Source organism: Microcebus murinus, chromosome 18 (assembly GCF_040939455.1).
Source record: "Microcebus murinus isolate Inina chromosome 18, M.murinus_Inina_mat1.0, whole genome shotgun sequence".
NCBI classification, from domain to species: Eukaryota; Metazoa; Chordata; class Mammalia; order Primates; family Cheirogaleidae; genus Microcebus; species Microcebus murinus.
Genome location: NC_134121.1, coordinates 13,948,393 through 13,963,722, shown reverse-complemented (window position 1 = coordinate 13,963,722; position 15,330 = coordinate 13,948,393). Strand labels below are relative to the sequence as shown.

Below are 15,330 nucleotides of genomic sequence, written 5' to 3'. Positions count from 1 at the left end.
TCTCTGGACCCAGGACGTGGCTCAGGGGAGGTGGCCTCTCCCAGCTGTCCCATCAGCTGCCTCCCAGCTTCAGCTGGGACCCTGCCTTTGGGGGACAGCCCCCAAGGTGTGTCCCTAACATCTGTGACCAAAGGTCAGAGCCAAAGGTCAGAGCCTAAGCCCAAAGGTCAGAGCCAAAGGCTTCCCTGACACCTCCAGGTCCCTCCAGGGCTCACGGAAAGTTCTGTGTGGAGCTTTCTGGCCAGAGGCCCACTAGGACCGCAGATTTACCCTCACTCCACAGAGGGGATGGCCCTGAACCCCTCAGTCAGCAGTGCTGCCCACAATCCACTTTCCCATCAAGCTCCCACCTCCAGCGAGCCCCCACTGGGCTGGCCCGGCTGGCCCTGTCCTGCATGGGCCGAGCATCCTTGACCCTCTGCACACGGGACTCTGAATGCCTGGCGGCCCCTATGAGCTCCTTACTGCAAACACAGCAACCATCCCCGCGATGGGCTGATAACCTGCCCTACTCCCCACTCTGGAAGGGACTGAGCCTGATCAGGGACAGCGACTGACCCCAAGGTCTAGAAAAGGAATCGGGGTGCTAACAACGGGGAGAAGCCATTATTTGCAGAGAGGCGCCTGTCCCTGGGGCCAGGTGGAGACAGGAGTTGTGAGCCCCTCCCCACCACTCCGGCTCATCTGACCCCCAGCCTGAGCGACTGGACGAGCGCTGAGCCAGGGCGGGGCGCACGCGCCATGCCCCTAGCGCCTCCCCACCGCGCCCGATCCACGGCAGCTCCACGTGAGCCTCCGCTTCCCACCACGGCCTCCCCTCCACGCCCACCTCCACTCCAGCCTGGTCTCCCCACCGCCCATCAGGGACCCGCTCAGGACCTTCCTCCACCACGCAGCCACGCCCACCCCCGAAACGCCGGTGCCAGTCCCATCTCCGCCGCCCACAGCCCTGCCCCTGCGCCCCGCGCCTCTGCCCGGCCATCCCCAACACCACGGCGGCCTCCCCGCTTCTCTGCACGTGAGCATGTCTTTGTGGCCTCTCCTCCGGGGCACCTGTTCTCGGGATTTCTACGGGACTATTCCACGCTGCGCGAAAGCTCCACTCACTCCCTGGCGCGGGGCAGAAGGAAGATCTCAGGCCATGGGGTGCCCGATCCTGGGCACGTTATTTTATCTTGCTAAGTCTCCGCGTCGCACTGACAGGAATCCCTCCTTCTCGGGGTGTCTGTGGGGATTAAATAAGGATAAGAACGAAGTCTGAAGCTGCCACGTGCCCAGGGCAGGGCCTGGCAGGGGGTGGAACGGTTGCTAGCGCGGCAGGCCCCCTCCCCTTGGGTTTCTGTCACCTCAGGAGGTCCCAGGGCACACGGGATGCTGACCTGCGTCAGAATGCGGCTTGGGGCCCCAGGCCCACCGAAGCCACAGGGCCCCCAAGCGAGCAGGCAAGCACACGCGCCTGCGCACACACGCAGCCCAGCAGACCCCGCTCCTCCCGCAGAGGCCAACAGAGCTGCCCCCCGAGCTGTGTCCTCGGAAACGGTCCTTGCGGGACCTCAGGAGGAACACTGGAGACAAGTCATCTTGTGAAAAAGCATTTTGATTTTTCCATTTGGTGATGCCAAAATGTCTTTCAACAAAAGGGGTGACTAATAAACATTTCTGGGAACGGATAATTTTTCCAAGAACTGGCAAAAGTGAGATGATCTCACCTTTCAGAATGTGAGCTGTCTGTCTTCCCCCTTTCTGGAGCCCAGGGAGAAGGAAGAGGCAGATGGCGGCACCCAGGCCACCTGAGGCGGCAGCTCGGGCCGGGCAGGGGCCCGGTGAGTCCCCGGGAGCCGGAGTCGCTCCGGGTAAGGTCGGAGTGTTTCTGCCGGAGGACGTGGCAGGTGAGCCGGCACCTGTCAGCCTCCCTCCAGCCTCCCAGGGCTCCCCCAGAACCTAGCACCCACACTCACTCCTCTCCAACTCCACCAGCCTGTTAGTCCCTAGGCCTGGGACCCCTGCTCCGCCCAGCGACCATGAGCTACGCGGCTCCCTCCTCAGGAAGCCTCCCTCCCCCACCCTCAGAGGACAGGCCGTGCCCTGCATGTGCCCACCCTGGGCTGCAACCCAGCCCTGCACCCTCCTCCCACAGCCCTCATCCGTGTGCCCGTCTCCCGTCCTAGGCTGCAGCTCCCGGACGCCCAAGGCCGTGCCTCTCCCTGTCTGTAAGCTCAGCACCCAGGGCAGGAGAGGGCACACAGCAGGTGCTCAATGAATGCACGTGGAGGGAGTGGCTGGGAGTGGGAATGGGTGTGTGAGGGACCAGGACTTCTAGGGGTGTGGCCTGCTGTGACGGCGTGCGAGCAGCAGCTACGTGACGTGGGGACACTGTGCGAACACGAGGAGGTGAGTGACGACCGGGCAGCAGAGCAGCACAGGGACGAGAGGAGAGGAAGGAGCAGGAAGGAGCAGGAAGGCGGGAGGCAGGAGGGAGCAAGGACTGGCAGAGGTTCCTGAGCCTGGGCCCCAGGTCGTGTGCCCAGCCCGGGGGAACTCCAGCAGGGATGTGCCCTGCGGGATCTGGGCTGGCCCAGCAGGAAGCAAATTTCGTGGTAAACATGCACACTCACACCAGGAGCACACCCGCTCAGAGCACCGGAACAGCGGAAGGGCCCCTCCAAGCTACACTGTCCTGCGAAGTTGGCAGGCATCGCTAATACGCTTGAAAATAATCAAACCTGTCTTCCGTGAACTACCTTCCCCGCCTGGCCTTCCCGTGGGCTCTTTTTCGCGCATTTGCAAGAGGAGCTGGAGTCCCCTAGAGGGCATCAGAGGCCTGAGGTGGCCCCAGGAGAGGTGGCCAGGTGACAGATGACCACCAGATGATCACCACTGGCCCCTGCCCTAGACATGGCGCTGGGCATGGTGGGGCTGTGACCAGCATCTCACTTATAAGGACACTGGGTCCCCTGGATGACATCCCCATTAGACGGATGAGGAAACTGAGGCCCAGACTGCTGGGGCTCCCTGGCCAAAGTCACAGCAAATTAGGAATCTGCATCTCCAACGGGAATGGAACAGGCCGCCCCTCCTGGTCACGGCGAACACGCGCGAGAACACAGGGCAAGGCCAGCGCCCCCAAGCCGGCAGCCCTGGTCACTTCCCACAGGGCCCCTCCCCCCAGCCGCTGTCCCCCGGCCACAGCGGAGGGACAGTGGAGGCCACACTGGGTCTCCAACAGCACCAGGTCAGGCGGCTCCGAGCCTGCTGAGGAGGACGGGTCTGGCGCTGCGGCAGCAGGGCCTGCTCCTGGCCCAGCAGGGGCGGCAAACCCAAGGTTCTAATTAGCAGCTTCTGGAACATCCAAGTGCCCTGGATGAAGGAAATGTGTTTCCTAATTGGCCCCCTGCCGGGGTGTCAGTCAGAGCCGGGAGGGATTATGCAGCGGAGCCCTTCCCAGCGGCCAGCCCTGGCCTCCCCAGCTCATCCGCAGGCCAGCTCCTCCTGTCCCCCTGCTGGTCACCTCCTCCTAGGGCTGCCCCCACACATACCCACTTCTTCCCCAGGCCAGGGTCCCCACAAAGGACACCCAGAAGATTCTCCACAAGGCCCAGAGGAGCCCAACCCAGCGGTCTGGCCCCGCGCTGCGGCTGGCTGCTTCCCGGCCCCACCACACTCCCTGCGGCCCCGGGGCCCTCTCGAGCCCTCCCAGAAGCCTGCGTGATCCCCTTCCGGACACTTCTCCTGTCCTGCCTCCTGCCGGGACACGCAGGCCGAGCTGGGGTGGAGATGACTCCCTGACATTAAGCGACCCCAAGAGTAACAAGGAGTCCTGGAACCAGAAACCCCATTGTTGGGGAATAGGAGGTGACAGTGGCAGTCCTGGCTATGAGGCCACAGGCCTGGGGCATATTAGGAGGACATGAAAGCCGGTGGCACCCCAGCTCCAGCCCCATCAGCTCCCTGAGGGTCACCCCACGCTTTGCCACTGCGGTTCCTCACGTTTTGCCCCCAGCAGAAACGTGGCCAGCGGGTGTCGTGCCGGGCAGTGGGTCTGGGGCAGGAGACGGGCAGCCGCCATCAAGTCTGGAAAGGGGGCATGCCAGCCTGGGGCAGGGGCAGGGAACCTGCGGACTTAAGGCCACCTGTGGCCTTCTAGGTCCTTAAGTGTGGCCTTTTGACTGAATCCAATTTTTGCAGAACAAATCCTTTTATCGAAAGGGGCACAGCAGAGAAAGATGAAGCTTTTCTTGCTTCCTTTGGTGCTTAAGAAAGAAGAAACTTGAAATCACAAGGCCACAGCGTCCCAACCCCTGGAAGGGGAAGAAAAAGCCCAGGGGAGGCCGCTGGGGATGGAGCAGGAGGCTGAGGAAGCCACCTCACTCAGTGAGCCCGTGTCCCCATCTGTGACCCAAGGGGACTGCAGCCCACCGTCCCTGACACCTGCTTCACTCTGATAACCCGCAAGGTAGTCAGGTGTGCAGCTAAGGGAAGGCGGAGGCGGGGACAGGTGGCTGAATGCCACCCACAAGCTGCGCCCCAGCCCCCCACCCCACCCCAAGAGAGGGGCCCACATAATGGCACAGGGCGGGGGCTCCTCCGAGACCATAAAAGGAGGTGTCAGGTTGGGCAGGTAGGGGGGGTCTGCCTGCTGGGGGTGACGGCCCGAAGAGCTCGGAGGGGCCGAGGTGCCCCTGGAATACAGGGGTACGGAGGGCAGAAGTCACTGGAGGGAACGAAGTCAGAGGAGAAAGCCGGCTGAGTCACATAGAATCAGGGGGAAAACGGGGTCCGTGCTGGCACCTTCCACAGGTCCAGTTTTCCTTTGTTCACTTGCAGAACAGAAAACCAAGGCTGCAGGTCGGCGCTCTGCAGAATCACTGTCGGCTGTCCCCTCTCCCAGGGCAGCCCCGTAAAGGGTCTAAAACCAAACAAGCAGACACAACCGTCCCTCCCCCAGCAGGCTCTCCTCTTCCTCTTCCCTCCTGCCTCCCTGCAGTGACCCATGGCCTTGTGCAGGGAAGGGGGCGGAGGAGAGGCGCAGGGCCTTCCCTCTGTGCCCCCGACTCCTCTGCGCCTGCTGCATGGCTAGGAACGCGGTGCTCGGTGCTCGGGGCCCCAGATCCAAAGCCCGGAAAACCTGCAAACCCTCGGGCCCTCAGGCCAAGTCCTCGTACCCCCAGGAGGGCCGGACAAGGGAGGGGGCCGCACCTCGAAGTCCCAGGCAGACGCTGATGACCCAGGGCTGGGAGGACGCTGCCACATGAGCTTCTTTCAAAGCAACCTGGGGACGCTGCTTACGGGTGTCACCCTGGCTTGGAGATAGCACTTCCTTTATCCTTAAAGCAACCTCAGGTTTGTTTTCAAAATTCAGGTTTATTTTCCCATGCGAGTTCCTGGTGTGCTTTAAAGGGGCTTTTAGGAATTTCCTGTGCACCCCAACCCCCAGCCCCCACCCAGGGGCCTTGAACGCTGATGCCACAGCCTGGCAACTTCCAAACTGACACGTGAAACCTGCGGTCGCTCCTGCCCCACCCTGCGGGGCCAGGCGGCCTGTGGGGACTGGGATGGCTGGGTCCTGCTCTGGCTTCAGTGGGGAGTGTGTGCGCGAACACCCGCGCACACGCACACGCGGTAAAACAAGGACGTTCAAAAAGTTCTCAACATTCCTTTGGGTTCCTTTGGGCCTCATCATTCACTGCATTATGCTAAAAGGTCCTGACCATTGTCCTTATTAAAGAAAAAAACGCAAGTCTGGTTCAAGCAGCTGGCCCAGCGCGGACCCCCACGAGCCTGCCGGACGCCCTCTCGGCCAGGGAAGGGATGTCGCGGGCTCTGGGCAGCGGGGCCTCCCTCTCCCCAACTCCTCCCACTGCCGTTTCTTCTGTCCTGCCTTTTCTCCCAGCCAGGTCGCGCTTTCCCAGGAGCCCGTGGGGCACCTGGCTCTGTGCTGGGTGCTTCCCACACACGCTCAGCAGGCGGCATCCTCTCCATTTTCCAGACAAGGAAACTGAGGCTCAGATAAGCAACAGGACTCAGCCTAGGTCCCCCGAGAGAGGAGCGTGGTCAGGACAGCCCCGGGAAGCCGGGCAGGACAGAGAGGCCTTCCCAGGGGCTGCCGGGGCCGAGGACAGGAGGCACCTCCCGGGCCGGCTGGAGAGGGGATGGACAAGAGTGGGGAGGAGGGGGAAGGCAGGGGGAAGGTGGGCAGATGTGGACCATGGGGGCTGGGAAGAGGCCCCTGCTGGAAGGAACCAGACCGGCATTCAGGGGCCCGGGGCTCCTTCCTGGCCTACAGTGGGGGCCTCGGCCACCCACATGGACAGCCAGGTCTGCACTCAGGGGCCTTCCCTGCTCTGCCAGTGGGTGGCTGGACGATCCTCTGGGGACTTCTGTGTGTATCTCCGGTTGTGAAGCCAACCCCCCCCCCCCAGTCTCTGCACACACTGCCCGCTGCCCGCCCGAGGCCCCTCCGGGGCAGGCTCCCCGATTCCCTCCCACCCACAGCAACCGCGGCCAGGCCTCGACCCTGCATCACGTGGTGTCCGGCCAGCCCAAGCCTCCGACCAGCACAGACGCTCTCAGGGACCAGAAAGCACACAGCCGGCTCCTTACCCGCCAGGGTGGCCTGGCACGAGGAGGGTCCCAGCGAGGCAGAAAAGGAGAGCCGGACAAGAGCCTGCTGTCCCCAGGGCACAGTGAGAATGGGGGACACAACACACCCTATCCCAGGAAGGGGTCCCTCTGAGGACACAGGTAACAGGCAGTGTCTGCAGGTGGCTCCTGGGGCTGCCCCACAGGTCTCAGCTCGACAATCCCCTTTCTCTGCATTTGAACTTCAGGTGCGTCAGAATTACCAGTGAGCCCTTTAAAACACAGGTCCCCCAGCCCTACTCGCAGCCCGGTGGGACACCTGAAACCCGCCAGGGAGCTCCTACCCCCTTTCTGATGCCTGGAGGGCTTTACGTTGAGCAACACACTCGGGCTGAATGCCCACGGCGCAGATGCGGACACAGAGGTCCAGAGAGGTAAAGTGACCAGTCTGCGGCCACACAGCTCCTCAGAGCGAAGGCAGAGGCCAGCCTGGGCATCCCAGCCTCGGGTCGGCCCCTGGGCTGGGTGCCATCTGCAGGACGGGGGAGAACCCAGGCCACAGGGGCCCCTCCCGCCCATCTCTGAGGACGGAAGTGGAAGACATGAGAAATTCCCAGGTGTGGAATCCATCCAACTGAGTTCCCACAGGTCAGGTCACAGGGACTCCGTGACCAACACCCTCCCGGGGCCACCTGCACCCCAACCCCAGCCCCTCACTGGTCATGTGGCTCTGTCCCCGCCTCCCCGCACAAGGGGACCCTCACTCACCATAGTCCTTCTTGCAGTACTTCTTCATGTTAATCTTCAGCTTCCCTTTGGAGGCCTTGCAGTAGGAGTCGCAGTCTGTAGGGGCGGGGGGAGCACAGACAAGAACTAATTAGGCCGGCCGTGAATAGCCGCGGGCAGAGCGGGGCCGCCTCCCTAAACACCCAGTGGCCTGTGATCCCATGGGCCAGGCTGGGCGGGCGGCTGTCCAGGGCCTGGCCTTCTAAAGAGGCCCCCGGACAAAGGGCCCCGCCTGACCCACCCCATCCCCTCCAGCCTGACGAATCCTTTAGCCGCCGCCTGCAGCCGCCTTGGCCCCCAGGAGAGACTCGGGGGGCTCCCGTATTGTGCCACCCAAGGCTTCTCCCTGTTCTTAAGATGCAACTGGAGCCTGATTAAAGCCGATAGAGGCCTCATTGTCACCCCGCGCCCCGGGTCTGTGTCAGGCGCTGGCTTTCATGGCGCGGAGCCTCTGGCTGGGGTCAGGCCCCAACAAAAGAGGTCACAGAGGAAATTAGCAGCCCATGAAGCATTAGAAAACCCCTTTGGTGTCCACTCTACTGGAGTGTGCAAATAAAATGTCCCACGAAGAAGAGTTCAGTTCTAATGGGCCCTACTGCTGAGAGGCAAGGCTGTGGGCCTGCGTCCACTGGGTAACACTTTGAGGGTAGCCAGGGCCTGAGGAAGAGCCAGGCAGGATGTATGGGGCACCAGGGCCTGCAGCCATCGGGCCTGTTCTCCTGGGCATAGCCTGAGTCAACCTCTTAAATGCAAAACCTCCCACCTCGGCCTAACCATGGTGTCTCCCTGAGTTCTGTTCTCTGGACAGGTGATGCAATTCCTTCCTTGGGTCCGTGTGTGATGCCTTGGTGTGCCGGCCCAGCCCGCCACAGAGGCCCAGCAAATGCAAGTCTCCCCCAGGCTGCCCCGCCCCCACTACTCAACAGGGCTGGAGCTCATTCAACTCTCACAACCATTCTCTGATGTGCGGGTGTTATTCCCATTCTGCAGACAAGAAAACTGAGGCCCGAGGAGGATAAGCTGCCTGCCCGATGTAATACAGGTAGCAACTGCCGAGGCTCAGCCTCAAACCTGGATCTGAGATGCCAAGATCCCTGAAATGTGGTTAGGCCATGCTCTGTCTCTGTGAACACTGACAGAGTCCCTCTCAGTGTGAGCAGGGTGGTGAGCTCAGAATCAGGGCTGAGAGATGCTCAGTATTCTAGCAACTCCCAGACTGCTGGGGGGAAGACCAGCCAGGCCGGCCTGGGGGCTGCAGGGGGCCCGGCCTGCTCTGGGAGCAGTAGCGGAATGGGCTGGGTGTGCATCCCAGTGCGGGGTGGGGAGAGGACTAGGAAGGTGAAGTTCAACACACATGTGCACACACAGGTGACTGCCCCAGGAGCATGTGGCAGCTGCCCTCCCACCCTGCAGAGAGGAAAGGCAAGGAAGGCCAAGGTGGGGCAAGAAGTGATTTGTGTGGGAGCACAGGGCAAACCCAGGCAGGAAGGCAGGCCCCTCGGTGCCACCTGCACCCCAGCCCTGCACCCCAGCCCGGGGCTTAAATCCGCAGGAAATATTCACAGGGACCTCCGCAGAGCCAGCCTCTGGCCCTATGGAGGTGGCTGCCTCCTCCGAGGTCCCGGGATGCACTGATGGACACCTCAATCAAAGTCGACACAGCCCCATCCTATTGCCCTCAGAGCCCAGGCCCGGCAGCCGCCAACTGCCCCCCTTGTGCCAGCCTCTTAGGGCCTCCAGTTAGGAGCTGGTACCAGGACATGGGAGAAAAACAGCCCCGTCCTGCTCCCCTGTGATCTGAGCCCTTAGAACCACATGGATGGCCCCGCTCTGTGGCACTGAAGGCCACAGTGCTGGTCTCTCCTGCCAGCTGGACAGCTGGTTGATTATTGCAGTAGCGACCTCTTGGGGTGCGGAGACTGGGTCATCAGAGAAAGTGGCGCTTGCTCTACTGTGGCCAAGCTCGAGAGGTCGAAATGAGAGGTGACAGCAGCCTAGACACACAAGTCACGACACCATCGTCACCACCGCCACATTTCCCCGCTGGGAACACCGGCTCTGGGCCATGTCTCTGCCAGCTCAGACCCAGATGACGCCCACAGCTAAGCCACTGCTATGGCCGAAGCCCGGCTGTGCGTAAGTCCTGGAGGTCCCGGGAGAGCTGGCTGGAATGCCCTCCCCCAACCCTGCACTTAGGGAAGCAAATAGGAACGCAAGCGGCCGCTGAGTGACGTTATTGCAGGGACAGCCTCAAATCCGCTCTTGTTGACCTCTTATTTTTCTACGAAAGCCGCTGGCCCACATCAGAGCCTCCATTTCAGATCAGGAGGAAATCACTTTCAGCCTGCCCCCCTCCATGGGCTGAGACGCCCCCCTCCGTCTCAGCCCTAAGCAGAGAGCCTAGGGTCAGCAGAGGGTGCCTTGGAGGGCATCAGTTCTTCTGAGCCTCATTGGAGGCTTTGGGGGTGGGGGTGGGGATTGTTGTGCCCAGCTTAAAAATGAGAGCCCAAAAAGGTTCCAGAGTGGCCGGGGTGGGGTGGGGCAGAAGAGTCCTGGAATAACTGACCCTATACCTTCAGCATCACTGTCCCAGCCTAGCGACCCCTTCAGCTCTTCCATCCAGAGCCACATGGCTGCCTGGGACAGAAATCACCCTAGAATGTGCGGCATCCATCCCCGCCTAACTAGGAGGAGCTCCCAGACCCTGCTTGACCAATCTGTCATCACCATGAATACTAAGTCTGCACCGAGGAAACGGCAGCTACTCCCTTGGTACTAAGGAGTGTCTGGCACTGTTCCAGTGGCTTTCGAGCTCCATTCTACAGATGAGAAGGTGAGTGAGAGGCATTGGTGCCTCAGTTGCCCACGGTCTCATGCCTAATGAGGCACTGGCTGCAGGGACCTTGCTCCTGGCCTTGACTATACAGTGGAAACACCTGGAAGTTTTACAACACACGGCCGCCTGTCCCACCCCCAACAGGAGCCTCTGATTTCCTTAGTTGAGAGAGTGGCCTGGATTGTTAACGGTCCCCAGGTGACTCTAATGTGCCTTGGTCAAGGGCAGAGCCACTGTCTGAACCAGTTGGGAGATGAGATGGGGACGGTCTCTGCACCCACGACTTGCCCAGACCACCCAGCTTGGCAGAGGAAAGGCCCAGGGAGTGTGCTCACATAGAGAACCCTCAAGGGCCTTGCCCTACGGAAAATGATGATAGCCTCTGAGCAACTGCAGCAGTTGTGTTTGCTGTGTGTGTATGTTCCATGACTTTCCTTTCTGTCTGCTGGAAATTCTTGTCAGGTCCCTGAGCTTGTTGCACAGTGTCCCTGGTCCCTTCAGATTTGCTGATTCTAATTTAGTTGTGAGCTAGGGAAACAGAAAGACCAAGCTTGTGAGCACTGTATGTAAAATACAGGTACATAGGCTTGGAAGGAGAGGCTGAAATGTTCTCCTTTGGGTACAGTGAATAAGCTTGAGACCACGGACACTGTGACAGCTACTTGGCTGCATGTGGACTCCTTGTTTAGGTTGTATTCCAGATAGCTGAGGTCACTGGACAAGTGGCCCCTAGATAAGGGAAATGTTCCCGTACGTTCTTCCTTTATCAAACACACACACAGCTTCAGACACTGCTTCAAGACGGGCTAACCACCGCTCTGAAATGCGGCCTTGACTCCTTCTTCAAAATGGCAACTGCCTGGCAGCCGCTCATGTAGCCTGCCTCTCCTTGTTTTGTTCCAAAATAGCTATGAAGACAATGAGAAACTGAAAATTCACACTCATGCCAAAAACAAAACTCATGATGACCCACGCGGGGATCTGGGAGCAATCTCTATTAATTAAAGGCAGATGGTGGTGGAAGAAACAAAACCTGTTCAGGTTTTACCTCGGGACACAGTTCTTTGTCTGATGAACAGAAAGATCCAGAAAAAGAGGAGGATGACAGAGAAACAAGGACCACAAAACAAAAGGGTGGGAAGTGGGCAGGCACTGCGACAAGCCCTCCTCCAGGGAGGAGAAGTTTAAGGTAGGGCCTGGAAGGAACTTGTATTTCAATCTAAATCATGGATGTACTGAATCAGAAAATCAGGCAGTGGCGATTAGAGAAAGGTGCCACCTGCCCAGGGCAGGAGGAATCCAGGTAACGGCTGCTAGAAACCAGGAATGGGAGACGAGCTGTGTGTATTTCCCTCCCACTCTCCTTAAATCTGAGGTGAGAATCCAACTATTATGCTAGGACAGCAATCTGCAAATGGCCAAACAGTCAACATTTTAGGCTTTGAGGGCCACATGGTCTCAGTTACAACTATTCCACTCTGTTGCCTTTGGTTTTGTAGCTCAAAAACAGCTATAGACAACATATGCCCGGATGGGCGTGGTAGACTAAAAATAACTCTAAAACAACATAGCCTCTGTGAGATAGAAGAAAGACACCAGGGGAGACAAAGCTGAGCTGAAAAAGCCATATGATGACAAGAAGAGAGGAGTTGGAAAAACAAAGACTGACACAAAAATCTAAAAACCCAACAGTGCAATTAAAATCTAGTCTGGAAGCAGCAAAGAGAAAGGATACTGTACGAGACTGATTCAGAAACAAGGAGAATAAATTAGAGAAACTCTCACAAAATTTAGAGGAAATAGATAAAGACATGGAAAATATAAAAAAGAAAAGATAAGGATATAAGACAGAAAGTGGGGAGGTGACAGGATTAGGGGAGAACTATAGCAATAGCCAAATGGAATAGAAACAAGAATCAAAAATATTATTCCTGACCTTAAGACAAACCTACATATGCGGAAGGAAAAGGCTCACTGAAGTTTTTCAAAAATCAAGGAAAACGGCCGGGCGCTGTGGCTCACGCCTGTAATCCTAGCTCTTGGGAGGCCGAGGCGGGCGGATTGCTCAAGGTCAGGAGTTCAAAACCAGCCTGAGCGAGACCCCGTCTCTACTATAAATAGAAAGAAATTAATTGGCCAACTGATATATATATAAAAAATTAGCCGGGCATGGTGGCGCATGCCTGTAGTCCCAGCTACCCGGGAGGCTGAGGCAGAAGGATCACTCGAGCCCAGGAGATTGAGGTTGCTGTGAGCTAGGCTGACGCCACGGCACTCACTCTAGCCCGGGCAACAAAGTGAGACTCTGTCTCAAAAAAAAAAAATAAATAAAAAAATAAAAAAAAAAATCAAGGAAAAGAAACCAACCCCCAATCACATCTTTGCAAAACATGAAATACCAGGATAAAGAAAAAATATATACAGAATAAACAACAACCACCACCTGGTCAGATGATCATGGAGCAATGTTTATAAGGTCTTAAGGGGAAAATTTATGACACAAGAATTTTATACCTAGCTAGACTGTCTTATATGCATGTAGGCCACAATAAACAAAGGACATTCTCAAGTGTGAAGGGGCTCAGAAAATATTCAAATCATGTATCCTTTTTGAAATAAGCACTTTACCTGAGAATGTTTCCAACCAACATTATGATATGAATCAAAAATAAGAGTTTAAATAGGGAAAATCATGGTATAAACACACTGGTAATGAGCACTGAAACCACTAAACATAGAGATTTCAAATTTTGTTCCAAAACAGAACATGTCAAAATAATTTTAAAATGCTTGAAAGGGAACATTAGTCTTTATCTCTTGCTCTCTCTCTATATATACATATATAATATTTAAATTTAGATTGAAACTTTAGATATTTTTTTAAAATTTGGAAGTAAAATGAGGTGAGGAATAAAACGTTGTCTTTAATAGAATGTAAAAAATGCTATTTCATGCTCGACTCTGACAAACAAGAGTTATTAGACCAAATAATGCTTATGAAAAACCCAAAGATAACCACAAAACTCCAGAGAAGACAGGAAATAAATTATAGTTAATATGCCAAAAGATAAAATAGAAAAACTGGAAAATATAAGAAGCAATTATGATAAATGAAGCTTACAGAAGAGCAATTATCTAAAGAAAAAACAATGAAGGTAATGGATCTAACTCCTCTTGAAAAAATTGATTTAAAAATACTAAATTAGTGTTTAAGAGGGACATAACCAAATAAAGTGATTTTAAAAGTTACAACTTTGGCAGTGGCAAATGTGTATCAGCAAATGAAAACAAAAAATGAACCAAGATGTAGACATGCTAATATCAGAAAAAAAAAGAATTCAAGGCAAACGTGTTTACAATGGACAAAGAAGATCTTCTAGTAATTTAAAAAATGTATTTTTTTGGTGTGGAATAACATCTCATTGAAATATATTAAGCAAAAACTTACAGAAATACAAAAAGAAATAGACAGAAGTGAGTAAAGGAATGCTAAATTAATTCCAAGAAGCTGAAATTGTACAGGCCACATTTCCTAACCACAATGTAATAGATATTATTTGTTATTAAAGAATAAAGAATGAAAATAAATGAAGAGCTTTCTCCTCTCGGAGTCAGAATATGAGTAAAACAAAACCCAAAGAAAGCAGGAGGAAAGAATTAACAACAGAAGGAGAAATTAATAAAGTAGAATACAAAAAACTTAAAAATCATAAATACAGCCACGAACTGACTCTCTGAAAAGCCCAAATACAAACAAAGAAACAGGGCCGGGGCGCAGTGGCTCACGCTTGTAATCCTAGCCCTCTGGGAGGCCGAGGCAGGAGGATCACTTGAGCTCAGGAATTCAGGAGGTCGAGACCAGCCTGAGCAAGAGTGAGACCCCATCTCTACAAAAAAATGGAAAAATTAGCCAGGTGTGGCAGCCCACGTCTGTAGTCCCAGCTACTCAGGAGGCTGAAACAGGAGGATGTCTTGAGCCTCAACAGGAGTTTGAGGCTGCAGTGAGCTATGATGATGCCACGGCACTCTAGCGCAGGGAACAGAGAGAGACCTTTGTCTCAAAAAAAAAAAAAAAAAGACAACACACTGTCATGCCTAGTTACGAACAAAAGAAAGAAAACAGAACGCTAGGAAGTAATGAGAAAAGGGTATCAACCATGATCTAAAGAACATTGTATAATTATAATTATACAACTTTAAGCTAAAATCTTGGAAATCTGAATGAAATACATTGTTTTTAGGAAAATCTGACCAAGTTGAACGTAAGAAAGGCTATGGAAACTGAATAGATAAATAGTCTTAAGAAACGTCTGGCTGGAGATGGAGTCAGAGGTAGGGCCAAGTAAACATTTAAAGGACACATTAATTTCATGCTATTTGATCTGTCCAGAAACAGAAAGATGAAAAGGTATTAAGAAGAACCACATGAAAGTGCTGAAAGTCGACCACTTTGCGACTTAAAAAGGGAATTTCATACGGTTCAAGCTTAACATAAAGGCCAGCCATATACACACACAGACCCTATGGACCAAAGTGACCGGCCTCATTTACCAAGTGACCCAACATTTCACGGCCTGCAGGTTCCCATCCTACCTCCATCCAGCGGCTGGGACCCTGCCCACCCGGGCCGGGGTGAAATCACTCCGTGCAGGAGTAACAAGTACGGAGTAGGCAGGTTGCCCTGCTGCCCTGCTCTCGGGGGACCCTTTGGGGCTCAGACTGAGGGCACAGGTATATACTGGCAGATCTGCGGGCGGGACCTGGCACCAGGGTCGCCCCTCTCTCCCACCCTCCTCCCCAACAAGAGACAGGAGCTGCCAGGGCTGGACATGGCCCTGCCTGGCCTCCCACCCGGGCGTGCTCTGTCCCAGGGAGAGCCGCTGAGACCCGGAGGCCGCCATCTGCCCAGCTCGCAGCAGGCCCATCCTGGCTGGCTGGCATCCTGGCTCCTCCTGGGAGCGGCCTCCCCTCCCCTTTATTCCTCCCACCTGCTCCCCTGACCCACCCACGGCCAAGAGCCAAGAGGTGGCTCTGGAGGCCCAATCCCAGCGGCCGAGCCCCTCCCGCCTCTTCCTCCACCTTGGGTAGCCGGCCCCTCTGGTCTGCCTCGTGTGCCCCAGGTGCCAAGA

At 55.7% G+C, this 15,330-nt stretch overlaps 1 protein-coding gene across 1 annotated transcript in view; it reads right to left on the bottom strand.

Annotated features, from left to right (window-relative positions):
* The window catches only part of NTN1 (netrin 1), a 185,954-nt gene that overhangs the window by 12,729 nt on the left and 157,895 nt on the right, over window positions 1-15,330 (bottom strand). The window contains exon 6 of the mRNA XM_075994174.1: window positions 7,348-7,422. Within this exon, the coding sequence (XP_075850289.1) occupies window positions 7,348-7,422 (75 nt within the window). The remainder of the gene's footprint in view (window positions 1-7,347; window positions 7,423-15,330) is intronic.